Source organism: Pseudophryne corroboree, chromosome 6 (genome assembly GCF_028390025.1).
Source record: "Pseudophryne corroboree isolate aPseCor3 chromosome 6, aPseCor3.hap2, whole genome shotgun sequence".
Taxonomy (NCBI): domain Eukaryota; kingdom Metazoa; phylum Chordata; class Amphibia; order Anura; family Myobatrachidae; genus Pseudophryne; species Pseudophryne corroboree.
Genome location: NC_086449.1, coordinates 56,038,786 through 56,065,881, shown reverse-complemented (window position 1 = coordinate 56,065,881; position 27,096 = coordinate 56,038,786). Strand labels below are relative to the sequence as shown.

General features: G+C 43.8%; 1 protein-coding gene across 1 annotated transcript in view; it reads left to right on the top strand.

Moving 5' to 3' along the window:
* The window catches only part of LOC134936115 (complement C3-like), a 159,736-nt gene extending 136,585 nt beyond the window's left edge, over positions 1–23,151 (top strand). Inside the window, exons 31-41 of the mRNA XM_063931025.1 lie at positions 1,324–1,383; positions 8,537–8,627; positions 11,070–11,121; positions 11,208–11,295; positions 11,465–11,554; positions 12,131–12,236; positions 14,702–14,791; positions 14,922–15,008; positions 18,059–18,142; positions 20,653–20,788; positions 22,141–23,151. Of these exons, the coding sequence (XP_063787095.1) occupies positions 1,324–1,383; positions 8,537–8,627; positions 11,070–11,121; positions 11,208–11,295; positions 11,465–11,554; positions 12,131–12,236; positions 14,702–14,791; positions 14,922–15,008; positions 18,059–18,142; positions 20,653–20,788; positions 22,141–22,279 (1,023 nt within the window). The 3' untranslated portion in view covers positions 22,280–23,151. The remainder of the gene's footprint in view (positions 1–1,323; positions 1,384–8,536; positions 8,628–11,069; positions 11,122–11,207; positions 11,296–11,464; positions 11,555–12,130; positions 12,237–14,701; positions 14,792–14,921; positions 15,009–18,058; positions 18,143–20,652; positions 20,789–22,140) is intronic.
* The last annotated feature ends 3,945 nt before the right edge of the window (positions 23,152–27,096 follow it).

Below are 27,096 nucleotides of genomic sequence, written 5' to 3'. Positions count from 1 at the left end.
TGACATGGAGAGTGAAGGACGGAAAAAGTCCAAAAACATGAAAAACCCAAAAGACACGTGTTGACCATATGTGTGTTAACATTGCCATGTCGACCATATGAACCAGTCGACCTTTTGACCTTTTCCAGTGTCGAACTGTCATATGTCAATTTGTAAATCACTTTTGGGGCTAAATTTAATAGCTTCTGAGTTGCTGGAGGTGCGGTACTTTCTGCAGGTCTGCCCATTTTTTTTAAAGCCGCAATCATTTACAAGCAAAACCAGGTTGTTTTTTTCAAAGATTGCTGCTTTAAAAAAACAGGCAGACTCACAGAAAGTCCCGCACCTCTGACAACTTGGAGGCTATTACATGTAGCCCTTGGTTTTATTTAACTTTCTGGAACTTTCAATAAAACACAGACAGGGGTGACACAGACTGGGTAGAGCGTAGGATAAGAGACGGCTGGGTTTGGTGAAGAAGTGGGTCTTAAGGGCCCGTTTGAATTTTTGTATAGAGGTGGAGAGTCTGAGGGGGAGAGGTAGGGAATTCCAGAGAAAGGGAGCAGCACGTGAGAAATATTGAAAGTAGGAGTGGGAGGAAGTAATCAGTAGGCAAGAGAGGAGGCTGCATTAGCGGAGTGAAAATGATGGGTGGGAGTGTAAAGGGAGATAAGGCCAGAGATGTAAATGGAAAGGGACGGACTGGGGCCTCTTTCTGGCCCTGGCATCCGTGTGCATGCGCGCATGTAAAAGAGGATGAGCACGCCAAGAAAGTCACTGCAAATGGGGGCGTGCCGCGAGTCAGGGGGCGTGGACTCGCGGCATGCCCCCATATTACTTAGCAACGGGGCACTATGGGAGGAGGCAGCAGGGGACAAAACAGAGAGCCGAGAGCTGTGCGTGACATTCCCATTTCTCTGTCGACCGTATCGGCCCACCAGCCCATCGGCCCTTCTGGCATTTTCCAGAAGTGACAGATGGGCAGTCCGGCCCTGCAAATGGGAGAGGAGTCGGTTAGGGCTTTGTAAGTGAGCGTGAGATGTTTGAATTAGGTTCTGAAACGGAAGGGAAGCCACTTTGGTTACACTTTATTCCATGTAGCCATCAATGGCCGCCATAGGGAAATATGACAGATGGCCTGGCAATTTTTATCCACCCTCCTGCCCTCTCTTGGATCTCATAATTGAGATTTGCACAGCTAAGTTCACCCTCCAGGCCCCAAAACCACTGCTATCCCTGCAAAGATGCTAGTCCTGCCACTGGTTTGGTTCCAAGCTCTGCCTGAATCACAGTACTGTACGTAAATAAGATAGATAAATGTGCATTTATGTTTCTCCCTTTCAGACTGTGATGAAAGATAAAATTAAGGTGACTGCTGTAGGAAAGGGACAAGGAACCCTAACAGTAAGTAACAAAGTGATACATTTGCTGCCATTTCTTTTCTATTCTTAAAGTGATCGGTGCTGCACTAAAACCTATAAAACCAGCAGATAAATAGAAAATTTAGAAAAAAAAAGGTAATAAAAGCAAGATATAGGCCCTCATTCCGAGTTGTTCGCTCGGTGTTTTTCATCGCATCGCAGTGAGAATCCGCTTAGTGCGCATGCGCAATGTTCGCACTGCGACTGCGCCAAGTAACTTTACTATGAAGATAGTATTTTTACTCACGGCTTTTTCATCGCTCCGGCGATCGCATTGTGATTGACAGGAAATGGGTGTTACTGGGCGGAAACACGGCGTTTTAGGGGCGTGTGGCTGAAAACGCTACCGTTTCCGGAAAAAACGCAGGAGTGGCCGGAGAAACGGTGGGAGTGCCTGGCCGAACGCTGGGTGTGTTTGTGACGTCAGCCAGGACCGAAAAGCACAGAACTGATCGCACAGGCAGAGTAAGTCTGAAGCTACTCAGAAACTGCTAAGTCGTTTGTAATCGCAATATTGCGAATACATCGGTCGCACTTTTAAGAAGCTAAGATACACTCCCAGTAGGCGTAGGCTTAGCGTGTGTAACTCTGCTACATTCGCCTTGCGAGCGAACAACTCGGAATGAGGGCCATAGTGTTGTGCATTGTGTATATCTGATTCTTAACACATTGGGGTAAATGTAATACTGTATAAAGAATATAGCATACCTCCAAACATTTATAATATGTAAAGAGGGACCTTTATGTGTGGCAAAGTCACACCCACCTGAAAAATGGCATGGCCTCTGGAAAAGGGGCGTGGCTTTGTGGTAATGCCACAGCCTTCTGTCACGTTGCCCGTTTTAATCACTGTGCTGCTGGCATGCCCTCTCTCCCTCTGTCTACTGTGAATAGATGCTGTGAAGCCTCCCAACTGCCCCCCACCCGCCAGCCCCACCGCGGGACACTGTGGCCCACGTTGGGACAGTCTCAAAAAAAGGGATTGGCCCAAGAAAAATTGGGACAGTTTGGTGGTATATTTGGCCCGATTCAGCATGGGTTGGAAAACGCAGCGTTGACGCCACGTTACCCTGCCCCCCACCCAGGACTTAGACTGCATTCTAAAGAGAATGCCGTTTAAGACATAGTAACATAGTATCTGAGGTTGAAAAAAGACAATTGTCCATCAAGTTCAACCTATTTGTGGTCTCCTATGCATGATGATTTGACTAAAATTTCTGACTGATGCTGCTGTCAGCCGTTGCATTTTATCCCTATTTATAGTAGCTGTAATGCATGACTATGCACCATACCCCTGGATATCCTTATCCATTAGGAATTTAACCCATTCTTAAAGGTGTTGACAGATTCCGCCATTACAACTCCCTCAGGCAGGGAATTCCAAACACGTATTGTCCTTACCGTGAAAAAGCCTTTACGCCGTATTGTGCGGAATCTCCTGTCCTCTAACCTGAGCGAGTGTCCACGAGTCCTCTGTGTTGATCTAACCAAAAACAGGTCCCGCGCAAGCTCTGTGTATTGTCCCCTTATATATTTGTAGATGTTGATCATATCCCCTCTTAGTCTCCGCTTTTCCAATGTAAACATGCCTAGTCTTTCAAGCCTTTCCTTGTATTCCATCGTTTCCATGCCCTTAATTAGTTTGGTCGCCCTCCTCTGTACCTTTTCTAGCTCCAGGATATCCTTTTTGTAGTACGGTGCCCAGAATTGTACACAATATTCAAGGTGTGGCCTCACTAGTGATTTATATAACGTTAGTATAATACTCTCGTCCCTAGCATCAATACCCCGTTTTATGCATGCTAATATCTTATTAGCCTTCTTTGCTGCAGTCCTACTTTGGGTACTACTGCTTAGCTTGCTATCTATGAGGACACCCAAGTCCTTTTCCAGTACAGAATCCCATAATTCTACCCCATTTAGTAGGTAGGTGTAATTTTTGTTCTTGTTACCACAGTGCATTACCTTACACCTGTCTGTGTTGAAGCACATTCTCCATTTGGCTGCCCATGCTTCTAATTTAACTAAGTCGTTCTGAAGAGACTCAGCATCCTCCTCTGTATTTATGGCCTTACACAATTTGGTATCATCTGCAAAAATTGACACCATGCTCTCTAGACCTTCTCAGTGATCGCGCTAATCCAAAAAAAAAGTGGGTCCCAGGGACCCCTCACTTTCAAAAAGTGGGGTCCTACCGGTCCTTTTCTGGGTCCCATCGAAATGAAGGTTCTTATTAATCTTAATCGTGTTTGGACACTACAAAAGTGTTGCAAGGTGAGGGGATGGGGTGACAATGCTACTGGGCTGTGTAGCATGCAGGACACCCTGCACCAGAGCTGTAACTAGACATTTTGGTGCCCTTAGGCAGAAAGTGAATTGGTGTTCCACCTTACCAGATCGCAAAGCACAGGCAGTGCGCGCCGAAGGCGCGCCGCAAAATTTGAGGGGCGTGGCTTCATGGGGAAGGGGCGTGACCACATAATAGTGCCAATTCACATTACACCACACAGTAGTGCCGCTTATACAGATTGCACTAGGTAGAACCTCCTATACACACTGCGCCAGGTAGAGCACATTATACATATTGCACCGGGTACAGCATGTTATACACTTTGATCCAAGTAAAGCACGTTACACACATTACGCCAGGTAGAGCACTTTATACACATTGTGCACGTTAGAGCGCATTATTATACACATTGCGCCCAGTAGAGCACGTTATATACATTACACCAGGTAGAGCACATATAAACATTGCACCAGGTAGAACACTTAAGACACATTGCACCAAGTAAATCAAATATAAACATTGCACCAGGTAGAGCACGTTATACACAATGCGACCGGTAGAGCACGCTATACACAATGCACCAGGCAGAGCACGTTACACACACTGCGCCAGGTAGAGCACGTTACACACACTGCACCAGGTAGAGCACGTTACACACACTGCGCCAGGTAGAGCACGTTACACACACTGCGCCAGGTAGAGCACGTTACACACACTGCGCCAGACAGAGCTCGTTACACACATTGCGCCAGGCAGAGCACGTTACACACACTGCGCCAGGCAGAGCACGTTACACACACACTGCGCCAGGTAGAGCACGTTACACACACTGCGCCAGGTAGAGCACGTTACACACACTGCGCCAGGTAGAGCACGTTACACACACTGCGCCAGGTAGAGCACGTTACACACACTGCGCCAGGCAGAGCACGTTACACACAATGCGCCAGTCAGAGCACGTTATACATCACTGCGCCAGGCAGAGCACATTATACATCACTGCGCCAGGCAGAGCACGTTCTACATCACTGCGCCAGGCAGAGCACGTTCTACATCACTGCGCCAGGCAGAGCACGTTATTCACATTGCGCCCAGGTAAAGCACGTTATTCACATTGCGCCCAGGTAAAGCACGTTATTCACATTGCGCCCAGGTAAAGCACGTTATTCACATTGCGCCCAGGTAAAGCACGTTATTCACATTGCGCCCAGGTAGAGCACGTTATTCACATTGCGCCCAGGTAAAGCACGTTATTCACATTGCGCCAGGTAGAAGGGCAGAGAGATAGGGGTGGGAGGAGGTAACACTGGGCTGAGTTGGGGAGGGGAATCAGTGTGTCTGGACTGACATGGGGGTACTAGATGGGAGGGGCAGTGAGATAACACAGTGGGCTTGTTGGGGAGGGAAGGTGGAAACACTGGGCTGGCAGGGTCAGTAATGGTAGGGGACACTGGGCTGGCAGACACGGTTAAGGCAGCATTAGCCTGCTGCTGTTCAGTTTCTGTCCGGTCCGCACACTGGCTCAGCACAACACACTCATCCCCAGTGTCCCTGCATCCTCAGACCCCAGCTAAATTACCTCTGCACTGTCAGCTCTCTGCAGATATCTGTTCCCAGGTGGCGGATCCGGCTTGCCTCATCACTCCGGGTGATGTCATCTGGCGGCCGCTCCGTTTCACCAGTATTCTTGCGTCGCGGACTGAACCCCCCCCCCCCCCGCTCTCCCCTCGCTCTCCCCCCGCTCTCCCCGCTCTCCCCGCCCATGGACTAGTGCAGTGACTGCAGTCAGGGAGAAGTTAACAAGTGTGTTTCAAGCCCCGGAGCGCCGCGCTGCTTGACTATAACGGCTCCGTCCCTCAGTCCTATCATCAGCGTGTTACCAGCTCCCGGCACCGCCATATTCCCGCCCAGCAGCAGCCGCAGCCTGACACACTTCACGTCAGAGAAAAGTCAGAGAGCAATTCCAACGGAGCGTGTCCCCGGGGACCCGCCCATTTTTAAAAAGTGAGTCCCCAGTCCTCATTTTGGGGTAAAAAACGCGCTATAGCGCGTTTTTGCGATCACTGCCTTCTGTTAGGTCGTTAATGAAAATATTGAACAATAGTGGTCCTAATACTGAGCCTTACGGCACACCACTTAGCACTTCAGTCCAAGTTGAAAAAGATCAATTAACCACAACGCGCTGCTTCCTATTATCTAACCAGACCTTGCAAATGCGCATACCAGCGTACCGCATGCACTAAAATCTACAAATAGTAATATTAGCACAATAGCGGCTGATCTGAATCAGCCTAATAAACCACTGATGGGCAGCAGGTACCCCTAAGCATGCTTACAGCTATCCAAGCCTTAACATATGTCCACCAGCTACATTCTCATTAAATTAGGGATACATAAATATGGGTATAACTAGAGATTTGGGTTATTTAAAAAGAAAAAAAAAGACTACTCCCAAGCCTCAAAACATGTGTCCCACTCATTAAGCACCCCAATATACCTGTCCCATACCTTGTCCCCCAATTTTCAGCATTTTGCACCTTTTCACCCCAAAACTGACATGTCATTATTGGCCAAATAAAAAGAATTAAAAACTTCTAAGTGCCTATTTAGTAATTCTGTAGGGGTGTGCCAGGGGGTTATTGAACCAAATCCCGATATTTTTACCTTAAAATAGGGATTTTCGTCAACTTTTTACATGCTCGGAGATTGTGATAGCCAATTTGCAATAAAACCTATGGAGAATTATTGCAGGTCCTTTTTTGCAGACAATTGGATACCCACTTTTCATGGGTCGTGATAAAAACCCATTTTTATCGCAAAACAGCGTTTTTGGGGCTAATTGGATACCCCATAGTGATTTCATTTATTACTGAGATTCATTGCTAGAAGAGGCCCATTTACAGGTGTGAGGGCATCCCAATATAGCCCTGAAGTATCAGGATGCTTATTAATGACTTAAACATTCTGTAACTTAAAAAATCTATAATTTCAAACAATGTTTACTTTATACACAGTAAGTTGTCTAATGGGGCAAAATGGGCACAGCTTGGGTTAACTAACCTAGAATGCATAGTACAATGTGATTTTTTATTTATTTATTTTTTATAAACTCTAAAGCAGAAGTTGTAGGGGGGTATTCAATTAGTGTCGTTTTTCCGGCTAGCCCAAAAAAACTGCACTAATTCGACCTAGTTTATTCAATTGCGGGCACTGATTAATCTACAAAAGGGTAGTTCCGCAACAGGTTGTTAGTGCAGATATTGACCAGCGACAGGTCTTTATCTGTGACCGACTTTAAAGTAATTGTATGCACTGTGTGTGCTGATCACTCGTCGGTGGTGCTCCCAGAGTCAATAGGTTAGGGCAATGGAACAAAAGAAGAGAGAGACTCTTTGTTGGGGAACTCTTAGTCAAAAAATTGTTAGACACTAAAACTTAACTTTTAATAAATATAATAAAAATCTAGTGACTCAAAAATGAAAATCGTGAACAAAAATATTCATGCATATTGCTCATACATATCGCTCAATGCTTCTATTATAGGAATAAATATGAAAATTGCCTGGGTGAAAATTATTTGTAATTGATATTTTAACTGGGACAGATCTGTCTATAATTTGAGACAGGATATAGTTATGGTCCCCAAGGAATACTACCTATGTTCAGTTTTTTAGATATTGTACAATTTCTTAAAAGAGAAAGATTAAAGGCAATGTGATCTATAAATGTTGCCTTAAGGGGTCCTTAAACACCTGCTGCTCTATATTTAGGCAGTGGTGTTACCGGGAAGGCTTTTACTTGATTAAACAGTGTATTGTTCGACTCTATGCAATAGGTAGAAGTCTGAAAACACGATATTTGAAATAAAGGCATTTACATACTCGGCAGTAACACAGTAATGCAGTCGATAGAGATTTGAGAAAACAATATTATAAATTTTACATGGAAATATATTGAGATAAAAAGATTTTTTTGTACGGTATATTTTGTAGTAATACAGTAAAGTCCTCACATTCAAAATACAGATAAGAGAAAGAAAGCAAAGGAAAAGAGGGGAAGAAGGGGGTATGTCTTACTTCTGCTGTTCAGCTGGGTTGTTTACTGCACCTGGTGTTCGCTGTTGGTCCCCCACACAGTTACTGACCAGGCCTACCACAGATTTGCTTCCAAGATCGGACGAGATCAGGCGGACCCAAAAATGGGATAAAACACCCGCAAATTCTACAAAACACGTGGATCGGTGGTGAATTTGCCGATCCATGTGGTTTTCGCCCATGCTGGATTTTTCGGGCAGTCGAAAAAAAACGCACTATAATTGAATAGGTCAAATTGAATTTGCCCTAAAAACAGGCAAAAAGTTAAATTTTTTCGGCGGTTGAAAAAATGGCACTTATTGAATATCCCTCATATTCCCTAGTGAAAGTGTAATTTGCAACTGGAGTATTGTTTGTTTTTATTTTGATTTTGATATGACAGTGTAAAGAATAGAAATAATGATAATTGTTTTCTATTAAATGGTTTTCTGGAAGGCAAATACTTGTAAAACTACTTTTTTCTTAATACACTTATTGGGTCGGATGTAATGACGTCCAAGGTAGCCGGTGGTGACTTGCAAATAATTGCCGTTTTAAAATAAGTCCAAGTTCGGCTGGGAACCTACAGCTTCGGCCAAATCGGACTTTATTACATCCGGCCCATTGATTGTAAATAATATAAAGTTTAATTTAAACAAAAACAAGATTTTTTCAGTATATAAAATTAATTTTTAGTAAGCTTTACCATTATTTTTTATACAACTTTGATTGTTACTATTAATTCCTGTATCTGCCCACTTGGTTATACCTAGATTATGTCTGCATATTATGCACCATTGGATGAAGGCGCTGTACCCTGCAAGAATTTTGATTTTAACGTCACCATTAAAGACGCACCAAAAGGTAAATTTAATAAAATCTTCTGTTACATGGATTGTGTTGAGTCCATGTTTCTGAAATGGAAATAAATATTTTCCAACCTCATCGAAAATTTTAACCAAGGCCTAAGGACCTGTAGTGACTTTACTGACAGTGCGTGGGGTGTAAAAGCGTACCCTCTCCTCACATGTTAATTTCAAAGAATTTATGGTTGCTGAGTTTTTACATAAACAAGTTTTACACGAGTCTGCCTATTTGCCGTAGTTGTACAATGACTTGTAGTGTCCACACTGTCACACACCCCTACCCAAGAGAGTACAGTATATACAAAGTGTGGAGTGTGATCAGAGTGGTGTAAGTACCAAGAATACAGTTCCTGGGACTTACCTCTTGGCAGAGAGGTAAGGGCTCCCAACCCCAGGCACAAATAATGCACACAGGTAATAAAGTATATATTCTGGCTGGAGATGACCCACAAATATCAGTGACCAATCTCTACAATTAAATCATTTAAATGAGTACATCATATTTGTCTTGTTGCTAACATACAGACAATATCACATTTACACAAGAGATATGTTCACTGACCGTGCAGTGCTACAGCATATCCCAACCCCACATAGACATGAGCCAAGCAATGTAAAATTGTTTTCATGTAATTTTGACTGAGGTAGACTTATACACTTGTCAAGAGGACTGTATCTCTTACCGTTGCGGGGGGAGGGGGGCTGCTGCAACGATGTGCACGGATGGTGATGATGTTGATTGCCAATTTCCTTTCCAGATGACAGTACTTAAGTAATTTAGAGTGGCTGCCATATTATATGGTGTTATGGCCTCCTAGTCATACTTAGACTGAGTTGCACGCAAGTCCTCTTGCAGATGGATCTTGTGGATTTTAGCACCATGCATGCTCCATAGCTGATTGCCTGAATCTATCAGTGGTTCTGCATTGTATTCAAATCAGTAGCCTCTCCGATTGTGGCTGAATGGGTGCAACTGGGAGGTAAAAGGGGGTGTTTGCAGGTAGAATAATTTCTCTGGGGCCCTATTGTGGGAGTGTCATTAAATTTAGCACTATGTAAAGCTGTGCGTAAGCCAAGATCCATCAGATCGAGCTGATAATGATGGCGGCTATTTCAACTAGTTCATGGATAGGGGCAGTGCGGAAAAATGGATGCATACAATTCGGCATTTGGGTGAATATCTGAACAGATCATTTGGGTGAATATCCGAACAGGTCATTTGGGTGAATATCCGAACAGGTCATTTGGGTGAATATCTGAACAGGTCATTTGGGTGAATATCCGAACAGGTCATTTGGGTGAATATCCGAACAGGTCATTTGGGTGAATATCCAAACATTAAAACAGTGCGCACAATATAAATGCAATTTCTGATTACTTGGACGCAACTCTGTATTGGTCCCTAAGGGGGATATTCAATTAGTGTCGAGTTTTCCGACAGTCGGAAGTACAAGTACAAGTTGTTATGACAATATTTTTTTTGTATAATTTATATAGTCCAAAGTAAACTTTTGAAGATCAAATACTCTCTGGTCTCCTTTGCTATTATAGAGACATTGGGGGGTATTCAATTAGTGCCGTTTTTTTGACTAGTCAAAAAAAACTGCACTTTCCACCCTTTCGTAGTTCCGATTCACATTCGACCTATTTAAAGCCCGTTCCGAATTTTGACTTGTCAAAAACTCAGCTCGGGTAAAAACCACGTGGATCCATGTGTTTTGTCGAATTTGCGGGTGTTTTTGACAGTTTTTTGGTGTGTTTTCGCCCAAGCCAATTCGACTAAAGAAAAAGTCGAAAGGCATGACGAAAACGGAACAAAAAACTGTTTTTTGTTCCGTTTTCGTCATGCCTTTTTGACTTTTTCTTTGGTCGAATTGGCTTGGGTGAAAACACACCAAAAAACTGTCAAAAACACCCGCAAATTCGACAAAACACATGGATCCACGTGGTTTTTACCCAAGCTGAGTTTTTGACAAGTCAAAATTCGGAACGGGCTTTAAATAGGTTGAATGTGAATCCGAACTACGAAAGGGTGGAAAGTGCAGTTTTTTTCGACTAGTCAAAAAAACTGCACTAATTGAATACCCCCCCAATGTCTCTATAATAGCAAAGGAGACCAGAAAGTATTTGATCTTCAAAAGTTTACTTTGGACTATATAAATTATACAAAAAAATATTGTCATATCATGACTGCTTTCAAGTATCTTATCAATATACTGGCATTGCATGTATATATATTTATATTTAGTTTATGATAAATGAATCACTTTGGTATAATTCAGTAGCTGGTTTATTGACATCTATCACAGTGCTCAGTGCTAACCTGAACTTACCTGATCACTACACATGTGATCCACCTAATGTTCACTACTTGCATTTTATGTCTCGAGACAAAGTTTGTTCTCTCTTATTTTATTGTGTCCATATTCCTGTCTTGCAGCTAAGCCTCCAATTGGAGCCCTGAAAACCATGTTCATAAACATCTGTATGAAGTAAGAACGTAGTACTTTGTGACTACTTTGGCCTGTGCCTCTTATGGACATATATTCTGAATTGCCCTCTGTTAATTTCTGTGCAGATTCCTTGGAGCTACAGACTCTACAATGACCATTGTGGACCTCACTCTTCTTACAGGGTTTACAGTAGACACAGATGATCTCAATAAGGTTAGTTGTGATTGTCAGGAGATGGCAGAATTTGGCAGGCTCTTCAGTTTGCATCAAGAAATGAAGAAGACCTGTACACAAGTACGGCTCCCATGTTTATAGATTTCATGGAGTAGAACCAGAAATTTCCGGTACTATTATTGTGTGACTCCTATCTCTCTCTGTTTAGCTGATGAATAGGGTCGACAGATATATCTCAAAGTATGAAATGGACACGACGCGTTCTGAACGAGGCTCCCTGATTATCTACCTGGACAAGGTGTGACTTTTTTCTTCTCTCGGTAAAGCCAGATAAGCACTATACATTACTGAGGTTTTGAAGGACACTTAGAGAACAACTTGTACATTCTACATATCTTCTGTGCTGCTCCTTTTCGTAATCCTGATCTTCAGTGGGGCTCCTGTCTTGTTCTTGATCTTATCTAGCTCCTTGTTTGCTCCTGCCTTGCCCCTGGTGTTCACCTGCCCTGCTCCTGATGTTCTCCTGTGCTGTTTGTTATATTTTATTGCCCAGTTACTGATCCCCAAGTCCTGCTGTAGATCTTCTTTTATGTTTTTCCTATTTGGTTGCTGCTTTTTGTATTTATGTCTTGTGCCACTTGTTGTTCTTCACCTGTAATGATAGTAATGCTTTCATGTCCTTCCCATGTCCCTTACCTGTAATCCTCCTGTTCTTCTACCATTTATCTTTTCATGCCCTGATCATGTTGTTTCCTTTTTCTATTATGGTCTTCTCCTGTCTTGCGCTGGTTCTGTGAAGTAATATAATACTGTATGACAACAAGTAACGTTAGTTTGCTAGTACATTTTCAAAAAATCATTCTCTTTATTGTAGGTCTCCAGATTAGAGAGCGAATGTCTAAAATTCAAGATCCACCAGAATTTTGAGGTTGGAATTTTGCAGCCATCAATGGTTACCATATATGAATATTATGCTTTAGGTAAAGTCTTAATTAGCATCTACTAACCGTACTAATTAAGTTGAGTACTGTAGCTTTAGGTGAAAGTTTTTACGTTCAACAAAATGCTACTTTTTTAAAATAAAAATACCCCCAATAATTATTTTTTTTTGTCATGTCAAGCTGTGCTAAAACAAAATTCCAGAGTGTGCAAAACTAAATTATCAGCTCCGAAGAGTATGTATTAACTAAAAGCTGGAGAGGGTGTGATACAATATCCTGGTGATTGGGATGCTGGCGGTAACATGACTGCGCCCGGAATCCCAAACCCGAGAATCCCGACAGTTTTGGGGGGTAAGCAGGCTACCTGCACCTGACCCTCCTCTGGTGGCGGCTAGGGCTAAATTTAAAGGGGCGGTAGCTAGGGCTACATTTCTGGGGGTGGCAGCTATGGCTAACCACCCCCCCCCCCCCTGTAATGCCTAACCCTAACCCAAAACCCATAGAGGTACTTACCTTTGGGATGTCCAGCATTGGCCAAACGCATCCTGCTGGATGATTGCTATATAGCTGCAGCTATGTGTATAAAGAGTGCTTTGGATAGATGCATATATATATATATATATATATATATATATATAGTACATATATATATAGTTGAGGTCTAATATATATAAGTTGGAAAGATCAATACTATGCAAAAAATAAAATAAAAAAAGATTTCTTTTTGACATTCTGTAGGAACAAACTGATTCTTTCTTCAGGCCATTGTTTTTAGAGTCAAGTATTTAAAATAATTTACAGTTGAAAGAGACGGTCCATTTAAACCCATGATGACAAGGTTTTTAGTGGTAGGAATTGGATCTGAAAAAGGATTTCCCTCAGACGTGGATTAATATTCCTGTTGGTCAATATACATTATTGTGTGCTGCACTTGTATCCAATGCACAACATTGCAGGAAGTGAAGCAGTATAATCCAGGGATGTTCAAGATTCAGTTGATCGCAGCAGCAAATTAGTTAGCAGTTGGGCAAAACCATGTGCACTGCAGGGGAGGGCAGATATAACATGTGTAGAGAGAGTTAGATTTGGGTGGGTTATTGTGTTTCTGTGCAGGGTAAATACTGGCTGCTTTATTTTTACACTGCAATTTAGATTTCAGTTTGAACAAACCCCACCCAAATCTAACTCCCTCTGCACATGTTATATCTGCTTTCCCCCGCAGAGCACATGATTTGGCTCAATTGCTAACAAATTTGCTGCTGCGATCACCTCTGAATTAGGTCCTTTATGCAACACTGTGGATTAGCCAATAATATTTTTTCTTTTGCTCTCACAAGCAGGTTCACGGGCGCATGCAACTCATGCATGCAAGGGAATATCTGCATTGATTTATGTACATGAGTCTGCACGTAGATAATTTGTGCGCAACCCTTATATGCGTTTTCAAAACTGATTGCATGTTTGTGGAAAGACAACATATTAGTCCTTTAAAGAGCAAATGTGTCCAATTTACAGCTGGCTATGTTTGCAACATTCAGTTCTATGGGGGTGATTCAGACCTGATCGTAGATGTGCGTAAAAAACGCACATCTACGATAATTTTCTCTGACACGCGGGGGGGCGCCCAGCACAGGTCAAATCCGCCCCACATGCCGGATCCAGCCCCCTCCCCCCTTCCCCCCCCCCCCCCTGGCCATGCAAAAGCATTGCACGGCGGCAATACTTTTGCATCTGTCGAGTGGCCCTCGACAGATTGCGAAGGCAGTCGGCTACCAGCCATGTTTAGGGCTGCAGCGGATGCATGTGATGTCACACAGTCGCCGCGGTCCGCCCCACAATCGGTCCAGACACGTCTGCATCGTTCGGACCGCGCCCCCCACCCCCGACGCTGCCGCCACACTCCCTCCTGCTCCACAGCCTGTCAATTAGGCAGAGGCGTTCGCACAAGTGAGGTGCCGTCGCATCTCACTGCGTGCGCATGCGCATTGTGGCTTCTGTGCGTGTGCGCACTTCACCGGGCAACAGACTGCGAACAGTATGAATTAGGCTCTATGTCTGTCCATCAGAACTGTTGCAGCCGGTAGAATCCTCATTGAGATTGGTTTGCAAATTCTCTTCTCTATACAGTATTTCCCAGCAATTGGCCTTTAGGTATTTTGCGTCACAAACAAATCAGATATTCTCTCAGCCAATCAAATCGTCCTGAAGATTATGTACATACTGTATCTATCGCCAAAGATTGTATTACCTGGCTTTGTAACAAGGGATGCAACAGAGCATGGAGAGAGATAATGTACCAACCAATCACTTCCTGTCATTTTTCAAGAACAGCCTGTAACATGGCAGCTAGGAGCTGATTGGCTGGTTGTTTATCGAGCCCAATGTGACTATTCTGGCTGAACTACTTTTAGCACATACTGACTGTACTCCCTCACACGGTATTAGGAAAAGGACGACTTAGACTTAAATAATTGTCAAACTATTTTCTCACGCCCCGCTTCTAGAAAACCGATGTACAAAGTTTTATCACCCGACGGAAGAGCTGGGAGAGATAAAGAGGATCTGCAGTGGAGCTGAATGTCACTGTATTTCAGGTACCGTCTGATAGAACCTTTATGTATTCATGATCATGTCACTGGAAAAATTACCCCCCCCCCCCCCTAAGTTATCATATACACAAACGTAGAAAGTTACTCTGTCCCAAACTGCTTGTTGCGTTTACAGACAGGTGCAACCTAAGGACTGCATACAAAGGACCGTTGGATTCTGTCAGTCGTCTGACGGCGGCATGCAACCATGGCGTGGATTATGGTGAGTGGATGCCCCAGGTTGAGTGTCTCTAATAATGTCTATATTTTGGTTTTAGTTTAAGTCAGTGGTTCTCAAACTCGGTCCTCAGGACCCCGCATGGTTCATGTTTTCCATGTCACCCAGCAGGTGCACTGTGTATCACCAACTGTCACATTTTAAAAATCTACAGGTGACCTGCAAAACATGAACCGTGTGGGGTCCTGAGGACCGAGTTTGAGAATCTGTGGTTTAAGTAATAGTTAAAATATTATATTGTTGAGGATCTTAGATGACAAATACCATGCATACCCAATCTGGGAGATATTACAGTATGGACACTGCAGTGCCTTAGTTACCATTACTTAAAAGGCCTCAGAAAAATGTTGTTCACTGGACACTACTATATTTCTTTTCAGATCTGTCCCTCTTGTGGACCGAGTCACTGATTTGGATAAATGCAGTAATACATGAGATTATTCTTAGCATATTCTACCTGCTTACACAGGAGTATAACTAGTCATTTGTGGGCCCCATAGCACATATGCAAGGACCATAGGTAATGAATGCCCAGTGGCAAAAAAAACTCACATAAACATGGGACAGACCAGGGTAACAGCCCCCCTACCTTCCCCCTCCACCTCAAACACCTGTGGGAACCATAGAAGCTGCACCCACTACCCGTATGGTACTTATGTCCTTGTGTTTACATACTGAAAACAAAATATATGCACATTCAGGACAAAGCTCTTTTCGTGTTATAATTCACAATGGACGCTGTAGCATTGCTGCTGCGTCGTTGGCCAGGAAATCTACATTGGAAGACACCAACCCTTTGTTCTGCACTCCCAGAAAATGGGGACGACAGTTCCCCATTTTCAGGAACACTGACCCATCGCCACCCCTCCTCACCCCCAGAGAGTTGCAGCCTGTCAATCAGGAACCACGAGCATGATTTCAGGACATTTATGTTGTCTGGACTGCAGTACCGCTGGGCTACCAGAGGTGCTGCTGTAATGTTTCTGGCCTGCAGTACCGCTGCGCTACCAGAGGTGCTGCTGTGATGTTTCTGGCCTGCAGTACCGCTGGGCTACTGTCCGAGAGCAGACCCAGCTGGTCTAATCAGCAGGAACATGCTGCTCTCCTAATTACTTCCCCAGTTGCAGCATAAGGTTGTGGTTAGGGGCCTGTCTTGTGAGCTGACTGATTGGTTAAGCTTGTCTTTAAAAGTCAGCCCTCAGCCTCATGGCCAGTTATAGTAGCCAGTTTGGGTTGTGCTGTTATAGTTGTGCCTTCCTAGTCCTTGCCTTGCACCTTGCTTGTATCCAGTCGTAACCTGAGGTTTGTATCCAACTGGAATCCTGAAAACCTTGCTTGCGTCCAGCTGGAATCCTGAAAACCTTGACCTTGCTTCGATATAGCTTTCAGGGGAAGTAACCTGCTTACATTTACTCTCTGCTAAAGACTGTTATCTATTTGCCTGCATGTGGAACTTGCTCCAGCATGATATCCTGCAGAGACTGATACTCTTGCTGCAAGATTCTGTCTACTAGCATTAACCCCTTACATTGTACCCCTGTTATTTGTCATATGCTGCTGCTGGAACCTTTGCAAAAATACAGCTTAAGTGAACCAACTATTCTTGTTGTGTCCTCCATTCTACTCCAGCGCATTTACCTGCAATTCACCTGCCGGCCATTGTTGGCAGGTGAATTCCTAACCCATGATCGCAAGACTCGTTCTGAACAGGTCCTGCGCATGTGCGGATCCCCCACTGTCGGATTTGTACGTAACCCATAGTGTTTGTGCACAAATCCAGTTCAGGCCCTTAGGACGTTTTTATCTCACAACATCCACAGGGCTGCCCACTTCGAGAGAGATCAGCATGGCAGCTACCTATTAAAAACTGATGCGATTGTATCAACCTTCATACGGCTAATGTGCCTCACATGTGCATCTTAGCAATCTATAGACTTCTACATCTTCATTAAAAACAAGGAGACATAATTTTGGCGGGAAAATGTTAGCTATTTATTTAAAACTTAACTTAAACTAGAAGGAGGAGGAAAGAGCGTTATGATCACAAAGAAAAGGACGGCCAAGATCAAAACAAGCGATCAATGCACCACCACCAACAACGTGCATTGCAGGCAGATCATGCTTAGGGGGCCAAACAACACAAAATATTACACACACAGAGGGTATCCAACTCAGCGTTTCAAAGTGACCACCCTCACACGAGGGTGAGGACGCTGCCCCTGTTCAGGTGGCACAGCCAACTAACAGTCAAAGAAAAGTGAATACACCCAAACCTAAATAGTTGCACCCAAGTTGCATGAACGGGTAGCAGCTGATTTACCAATGGACACAATACTGATGGTCAAAATCCAGACAGCCATTGACCGACAGTCAAAATACCGACATTCATTATACCATGTTCAAAATGCAGACAGTCAGAATACCATAATTTGAAATGCAGACATGTGAAAATGCCGACATGCGTTTTTAAGGAATTGTTGCCCCAAAACAGACTTGTTCATACTTTACCATCCCAGTGGACCTGGAGGGGGAATATAATAGTGTGCCGAGTGTGTCCATTGTGTCCGTCGGTAAATCATACTGAACCCACATGACCTACCATTCTTTTCATTGCACAGATAGCCAACTACATATAACACAACAACTCTGTCCACAGTCTTGAGGTTTGATTCACCTTAGTCTCATTGCAATCCTTCAGTTGTAGTACGTAGTGTTGAACACATACAACCAAATCCCTACTTATCTTGACATCCCGGCAATGGCCAGACCAGTCTTTTGCCCCTGGAAGCTTCTCATTTCCTGCTGTATCCATGAAAGAGAGTCCTACCCATCCAGTGACACCTCAAAGTGCAATTATTCTGAGCACGCAGCCCATCAGTTCATTAGGAATCAACATTGTGGAGCCATTATTTGTGCTGCAGAAATATATGCAGTATGAGAATTATTCTTTATCTACATAGATTTTTGCAACGAAGATTTCTCTGCTAAAGTCTTTTTGGAGCAACGGTTACTTAACGTCTCTCTCTATTTTGCAGTATATGAGACCAAAGTGGACAGCATTGACAAGAGTGGGGCATATGACACTTACACAATGACTATCACACGAGTCATTAAAGTGGGTAGGTCTATAAGGTTCTCCTTACATGTATTCATGCTATGTTGTATTCATGGAACACCAATAGTGTATGTGCATGTGTAAATGATAGATTTACCAAGTTGCGCTTACTAATGCATAATTATTATAATTTTTCATAAAAAGTTTATTAAAAAACAAAAGACATTAGTACAGACAACACATCAACTTTTAAAATCACAGAGAACTAATGAATGCTTGGCACTCTATAGTTAACGATGTGTAACTGATGTTTATATCTCAATTTCCCTTGTGTACATAAAAAATGCGCACCCCCATCAATCCAGACATTAAAAAAATGCACCCCCGACATAAAAAACTATTTGCGCATGCTTTTGATGAAGGGGTGTGGCCTCTCTAATATGGGCATGGCCTTGGAGGAAAAGACTACCTTACACCCCAGTTTTTGACCCTGTAACAACAGACCTCAGCCACCACAGGAAACAAAAACCATTCCACCATATTAAGACCCACACAGTAATGCCCACTGCACCATATTATGCCACACACAGTAATGGTCCTTGCACCATATTATGCTATACACTGCAATGCCCGTGATGCATTATGCCCTACAATAAAGCTTCTAATTACTTTTAAATTACCTGCTCATTGCCAGGGGTTTCATGCGCTGGGTGTCACGCTCGTTGCCAGGGGTTTCCTGCGCTGGGTGTCATACTCCTTGCCAGCACTGCTATCCTGTTCCCCCTCCTCTCTTCCATAGTACTCTGCTCGGGGGCGGAGTTTCAAAGAATGATGCAGTTGTGTCGTGACATCTTGACGCAACAACATCATTCTGTGAAATTCCGCCCCCAATGCAGAGTACTATAGAAGGGAGGAAGGGGAGCAGGATATGAGAGCCAGCAAGTGCCGCTGCGTGTGCGAGCCTGCTGCTAGAACCATAGAAACGACCCTGCCAACATCCCCTGGTATCTGCAAATGTTAGTCAGGTGCCGCCAAATATGTGTAACTTGATTTAATAAGTTCACATTTGTACCCCCATAATGACAAATAATGTTTAACAACCACCCATTATATATGTAAATGTTTTCCATAGTATCAACAAATGCAGGTAAAAACAAACCCATTATTTCGGGAAACCGCTTTTAGTGGGTGTGACTTATTTTGGGGTGGGTGTGGTTTATTTTGAGACAGACAGATAATGCATAAAGAAATTGTAGTATATCAGGGATAATTCTCAGCAAACTATGATATGAACCAGATGATGTCCCAGTAAGATGTTATAGCGTCGCATATCAAATTAATCAGCGCAGTCTCCTGGTGCGTCCCAGTCATGTCGTATTGCGTGTAACAAGGGGGCCAGCTTAAAACTATATTATACCATTGATAATTTACCAACACATGTAATACAGTGTATGTAAGTTATCATTTCTACCCAGTAATATGTCAGTGATTATGCCACAAGATATGGTATGTTATGGATGAGATCCCTAATTTCACATCCCATAATGACCTTTAAGATCCAATAATATAATGGTAATGCTTGCCATGCACATATATTCCAGCACAGAACCCCCTCATGGCCTCTCATGCAACATTATATGCCAGAGTTCCCTCATACCCTTATGTCTCCCCGGAGGCCCCTCATGCCCCATTATATGCAAAAGCCCCTCATGCCCTTATGTCTGCCCAGAGCCCCCTCATGCTTCATTATATGCAAAAGCACCTCATGGCCTTATGTCTGCCCAGAGCCCCCTCATGCTTTTAAGTCTGCCCAGAAGCCCCTCACACCGTTATTTCCACCCAGAGTCCTTTCTTATCTTCAGATGTCTCAGAATACACTAGGCTCAACCAGACTTGTAACCACTACCGGTGTGAGGCTGGAAGGAACATTCAGAGGAGGCGGGCTACAGGGCAGGCTGGAGGAGTAGCCTGGGTAGGGCCACACTGGCATTGACATCACCTGCACTCCATTGTGGGATTCCCTAGACACTGCCTGTTTGGAATCAGCAAGCCTAGGAAATACAGAAAGTTGGTCGGACTGCACTACAGGGTGTTGAATTTGACATGTCTGTATTAGTCCAACCCATTAAAGTGCATATGACCTAACCAAGGCCAACAAACATTTAGCAAATGCTCATATGTATACATTTTTGACAGATATGCCTCTGGTTGTCTATTTCACAAGATGAGCTCATCTCTATGGTGCCACCCTGGGGTGGTACTTATCTTCATTTCACATTCATACAAATTCCATTGGACTGCTCCCCCCTACATCAGAGGTTCTCAAATGCGGTCTTCAAGGCACCCCAATGGTCCAGGTTTTAAGTTTATCCATTTTTGGCCACAGGTGACATCATTAGCATCTCAGTCAATTTGATTTAATCATCTGTGCTGAGCCATGAATATACTTAAAACCTGGACTGTTTGGGTGCCTTGAGGACCATGTTTGTGAACCACTAGCCTACAGGATTAATAGGTGATAATTCTTTACCCAGCCAACCTCACACTTCTCACCTCCAAATTTTTTTTTTATAGGAACTGATGATGTTGTAGACGGCGAAAAACGCCAGTTTTTTAGCCACCAGGGCTGCAGAGATTCTGTCAGAGCCTACGTGGGTCGCACGTACATCATCTGGGGCCGCAGTGAGGACATATGGGAACTGAAAGGACAGTGAGTATAACAGAGAAACACAAAGAAAAGGTCTACGAGGCCTTCACGTGTCTCATAACACTCATCCAGACATCCACTAAGATATCTCTACGCTTTGCATACATTTATCCCCTATTGTCAAACGGAACCCACCTATAACTTATAAGGTACGCAAATCACACTATACTCTCAACCATTGGTTAGTTTCTACTTGTTTGAAGAGCTGCATTTGCAACACTGCTCCGTTATCTGCTCAGGGCTCATGGCCTGTTAAAGCTCTGTGTTGCCCACTGGACATGAAATGTTGACATTCTGCACAGAGCTAGGCGGCAGTGGAAGACGAGGGTTAGGCTACGGACAGGAGTGTTAGAGTTAGAGCTACATCAATGGAGGGTGTGGAGCTAGGGAGAGTGTTCGTCAGATGGGGGGGGGGGGGATTAGGCTTAGAGGTTAATGTTCCCTGGAAACACTTGGACACTGCTGCGTTTTTCCAACCACTCCCAGAAAACGGTCAGTTGCCACCCACAAACGCCCTCTTCCTGTCAATCTCATTGCGTTCACCCATGCAAATGGATTCTTTGCACAAACCCATCACTGAGCGGCGATCCGCTCTGTACCCGTGTGACGCACCTGCACATTGCGGTGCATACACATGCGCAGTTTGGACCTGACCGCAGGCTGTGAGAAAACGCAGCCTAGCAATTAGGTGTGAATTAGGCCCGGTGTCCCCTCGCATGGCTCACTACGCTCAGCACAGGTTACTATTCCCAATCGCCGTCTGCGTGGATCATAAAGTATGAAAAAGTTAAAAGCATGAAAAAAAATTGAAAAACTCATGTCGACCTTTTCATGTGCCATCATTTGCCATATTGACCTAATGCATGTCGACCAATAGTGGTCAACCAAATGAGTGTCAACCTAAGTGATGTCGACCTAAAGACTGGATACCGCCCAGGGCACCCGTGCATTGCATTTATATTGCATTAGTGATGCGAACAGTATAAATAGTTGCAAAGCCAGTGTTGCGCCAAGTGGGAAGCAGTTTCCGAGCTGTTGGGATCCCGACAGCCAAGGGAGTCCATGCCCCCCCCCTCCCCCGAGGGGGAATAAATTAGTGTGGCGAGCTAAGCTCACCACCGGGCCCGAAGCATGGCGAGCAGACATGCTGCATTCACCGTTGAGATCCCAACGTCAGTCTTATGACCGCCGGGATCCCATTCTGAATCCCGCCAAACAGGTCTGTTGCTGGTGCAATTTGAGGATCGGTGCATGTGGACACATCTGTATCTAAAACATTTGTATTTATATTGCAATTATAAGGTCATATTTCATTCCGGTTCTAAAGGGGTGTTACGTCATTTAACTTTTTCCAGAAAGTCCTACGTGATCAACGGTGGGACATGGTTTGAGTTGGTCCCCACGAAGCGGGAATGCATCACCACCAAGCGGTCCGAGTGTGAGCAAATCAGCACGTTTATTGATGAATTGAGGCTGCGTGGCTGCAGTACATAAGAACTGGCTGGGTTATGTGAATACACCGGATGCCTTCCACAGTATTGTTCATCCATTGCATGAGTAACTTCTGTAAGCCTGTTACCCTTTTGTGTCAAACTACAACTCTACACCTGTCCTAAAAAAGAAGTTAGAAGGAACCCAGACCCCATCAAAGCCGCACTCTCGCCTATAATGTTCTCCTCTGGTGCCAGAAGTGGTAAACTGACCTAGAACAGGACTGTAACTATGTGCATTGTATATTTCCATTATTCACTGTCATATATGATTGGTGCAGAAATAAGTAGGCAGCCAACAGAGGAAGACGCTCTTCCAGGAACCCGTGTTTCTGTAGCTCATGGGCCACAATGCTGTAAGACTGCATAGCTGTTCCGATTACGACTATTATTCCAGTTTTGTGTTAATGAAGTATTAAACTAAACACACACACACACTTTGCACCATAGTAGAACAGTGTTCGAGGAGTGGGACATAGGAATTCAAATGATGAGAGGGTCCACCTTCATTAATGACAACCTTCTTATTAAAGTCTTCATATAAAAATCTCATCAATGCTGAATGGCAACAACACAATGCAAGTTTAGAGCATCTCTAAATCCATATTTCCCACCATCTAATGAGTGTGATAACGGTTTATGGGGGTTGTAGCACCACCTACTGGTCACAAGTCAGCATTTCTCTGTTTATTGTTTTCCTTTACCTTTTGAGACCGATTAACTATAACTGAGGTATGTTACTCTCTACTCAGTATTTACATAACCACATGGAGCGCACAGGCACAAAAAATATGAGCGATCATATTGCAATTAATATTTAAGATGTTCCTCTATATTATCTTTTATTTTCTTCAAAATAAATAACATTAAAACATTTTTTAGCTGTTCAAAGATATTTGTTAAGCGTAGTGACCGTCCACCTGTTTGCCCTCACGGCACACTGAACAAGATGCTGAAATTGCCTTAGCACACCATCAGATTCTTTTTTAAGAAGCGGTTTTATCATTAAAAAAACATGATTTAGCAGGTTGGTAAATTCAAGTTATTACAGACAGGTAATGACTATCAAGAACCAGCCTGGCCAACCTGTGGCTCTTCAGATATTGTGAAACTACACATCCCAGCATGCCCTGCCACAGTTTTAGCATTCCCTAATAGCAAAACTGTGGCAAAGCATGATGGGACTTGTAGTTTTAAAACAGTTGGAGAGAAAAAGGTTGGCCAGACCTGATCTAGAAAATGTAAACTCTAGAAAACCAGGGAGGGTGAAACGAAGAAAAACTCCTTTTAGGGGCACACTTAAGAGGTAGATAATATAGTCAAATATAACTTTTATTGATAAATACTAAAAGACCCACAACAATTTTGTAAATATATCACAAATAAATGATACTTAGTAATATAGTCAAAGAAACAATGACTGATAATTATGTAAAAACATATTAAGTAGATAAATGGTGAAAAATAATACTTGATAATAAAGAAAAATGAAACATAAATGGAAATGCAATCCTGAATTTATAGGCTGCTTGCAATTATTTTATCTATTACATATAATAAAACTCTAAAGGGCCCTACACACTTAGTGACTTCGATGATAACGATTTAGTTAAAAAATGAACGATAAATCGTTCATAGTGTATGCATCAACGATGAGCGTCCCCGCAGTCATTGATCATTTATACATGCAAGCCAATTTGGACGCTATAGATGCAAGCCAATTTGGATGCCATAGATATCGTACAGTGTGTAGGCAAAAATCGTTGTTGAAAAATCGGCCAACGATAATATCGTTGGTGGTCAAAATCTCTGAAATCGCCCAGTGTGTACGGCCCTTTAGAGTTGTGTCTGAAGATAACAATTTTTCTTGAGAAATATACTTCTAGGGACTGTTTCTGTTTATGGTCTATGGGACGTAAAAACAAAACATTCTGTATTTTTGTCTGTCTGTTCGTTCCGGCATCACGCAAAAACTACTGAATATATTTGGATGACGTTTTCACCATTGCATAGCTTAGTGACCTAGAAGGAAATTGAGGTATGTACAGGTATGCTATCGAAGTGACATTAGGGAGAGGAGCAATAAAGGACGAGCTTGACACTTGGCACACTGAAAGTTGGTGTTCCGATCATGCATCTGCAGAACTTGACTCTGCCCAAGTTATGCAACAGAACCCGACTTAAAGTGACTACTCTGCAGAGGAACCTAATTGAGGCAGAGATTCTAATGGGATGTGGCACAGGGGAGACTGTGTTTATACCACGTATACCCAGGTACGGTATGATATACTGTATCTGCAGATGATATGCCGGCTGTCAGTATAAAGACAGCGGCGTTCCGTCACCCGGAATACTGGCAGAGAATCTACTTACGGCTCGCTGCGCCAACCACGCTGCAGGCCCAGTGGTGAGCTTCACTTGTAACAGTTTCTATTCCCACTTGGTTGGTGGCGTGGACCCACCAACCGAGTAGGATTTAGGGCAGGTGTCTGTATGTCGACCATCTGTAAAATGCAGGCGGTCAGGATTCAGTCGTCTGTCTCCTGAATGCCGGGATCCCGACTGCTGGCATTTTTACTACATCCTGTATACCCCTTAGCCCCTACAATTTTCCTTTTCAATGTAAGCACCTGCAGTTTCCTGCAAAAAAATGGAAAATATCCGAGGGTAGAATCAGGCGCCTATGGGCGGGTTTTTCTAATGCAGCTGCTAGATGTAGATTTTAGTCAAACCTACTATACACAACAAATACACAAAAGATAGCCGCGCTAATAAAACTATAGGATGGATGAGTACTTGAACAGTTAAAATAATTGAATAATAATTTAAAAACATATAAGAAAATAAGATGCCATAATCCACAATTATTGAAATCCACACCCTCCTCTCCTTGTTTTGGAGCAGGAACCAAAAAATACAGGGACTTTCAATTTCGCTTGGACAGGTATAAACACTTTCACCGTCGGAGGTATAGTTCAAATTGCAGCAGAACCTCAACATACTGTAGATTCTGAAAGTCCTCACCAGTCTCACGGTGCCTTTAAACGGAAGTGGAAGTCCTGTCCTGATGTACAGTTCAATGTTCCAAATGTTCTTTATATTTTCCTTGGTCCAAGTGTAGGAGGAGGGTTGAATGGCAGTTGTGGTGATCCAGACAAGGCAGCAAATGACACCAACGAACCTTGAAAAAGCTGCCCAGTAGCAGTGAAACGCGTTGGTATGATGACAATAAGAATAGTGACACAATCTCCCTGTCCCCATCACTGTTGCCTACAATGCTGAGGTTGGGAGGCCGCTCCCTCCACTGGGCTGTCCCCGAATATGATGTCCAGTGCCCACCCCTCTTACTCTCCTTCCCCTATAGCTGCATGTTTGGTGCTGATCACTATATGCTGCTGCTGAGTGACACAGTGCCTGTACAGCAGAAGCATACTGTCGCCAGTTTCATTTTCCCACTACAATATGCCCAACTCAGTATCTTCTCTCCAGTTGCTGTGATTGGTCTGGCTGATTGTTATGGGAAAATCTCTGTACTCTATAGTATGTGCCAAAATATTACATTACAGCATACACAGATGACCATTGATTATGGCTGGGTAACAAATCTGAGAACTAAACCATACTGAACTTCACATCCCGAGCCCAGATCCGAGCCCGACTTGGGTTTTCCCGCATGACACGGAAACCAGAATGAGGCAAAACGTCATCATCCTGCTGTCAGATTCTCGCAGGTTTTGGAGGCCATATAAGGAGCTGCGCGTCGCTCCCATTTTCCCTCCGGAATTGGAGAGTGTAACGAGAGGACGTGACTTCATCCTCAGTGTCTGTGCGGGAGGGAAAGTGGGGGTGGTGATTCCAGTGCTGTCTTGTGCTGCTCAGTCCAGTGTTAGTGTCTTATGCTGCATCAGTCCAGTCAAAGTGGTGGTGTCCTCTGCTGTCATATGTCCAGTACTGCTGTATAAGTTCAGTCCAGTGGTGGTGTGTTGTGCTGCATCAGTCCAGTGGTGGTGTGTTGTGCTGCATCAGTCCAATCACAGTGGTGTTGTCCTCTGCTGCCATATGTCCAGTGCTGCTGTATAAGTCCAGTCCAGTGGTGCTGTGTTGTGCTGCATCAGTCCAGTCACAATGGTGGTGTCCTCTGCTGCCATATGTCCTGTGCTGCTGTATAAATCCAGTCCATTGTAGTGGTGCTGTGATTTCCTGCATCAGTCCAGTGGTGGTGGTGTCCCTGTGCTGCCGTATAAGTCCAGTGGTACTGCCGTATAAGTCCAGTAATACTGCTGTATGTAGCCCTGTAGGCTGAAGTTGACCTTATGTATTTATTACAAAATATAGTGAATGTATAATTACTGATATTTATTATATTTATATACAATGTGAAGGTGCTGTTACATTGCTGCCGTGAGGTGCCCCCATGGACATGGGTATATGCCCATATTGCAATATATTAGTATGAGCCTGGTATTAATATAATAGGTATACACATTGGTGGACAGTGATGGTGCCGAAGGCTCTAGAAGGAGAGGAGAGGGAGCGCGGGACTGTCATGCGGCAACGGGGGAGCAGTGCGCGAGAGTGAGACAATGGCTGAGGAGAGCGGGATGAGAGAGACTCTGGCGGATGGCAGGGTATGAGACGGAGATCGTGCCTGACAGGTCGCTTACCGTACCCGATACCGGGAAGGTGACCGGAGCCAGGTCTTGAAAAAAGAAAAAACTGCTGTACCGAGTGGCCGACAACTACTACCAGTGGGAGTGGAGACCAGAGAGAGAGGAAGGGGAAGCAGACAGCGCGGTAGGAGAGGTTTCACAGTGTGACGCA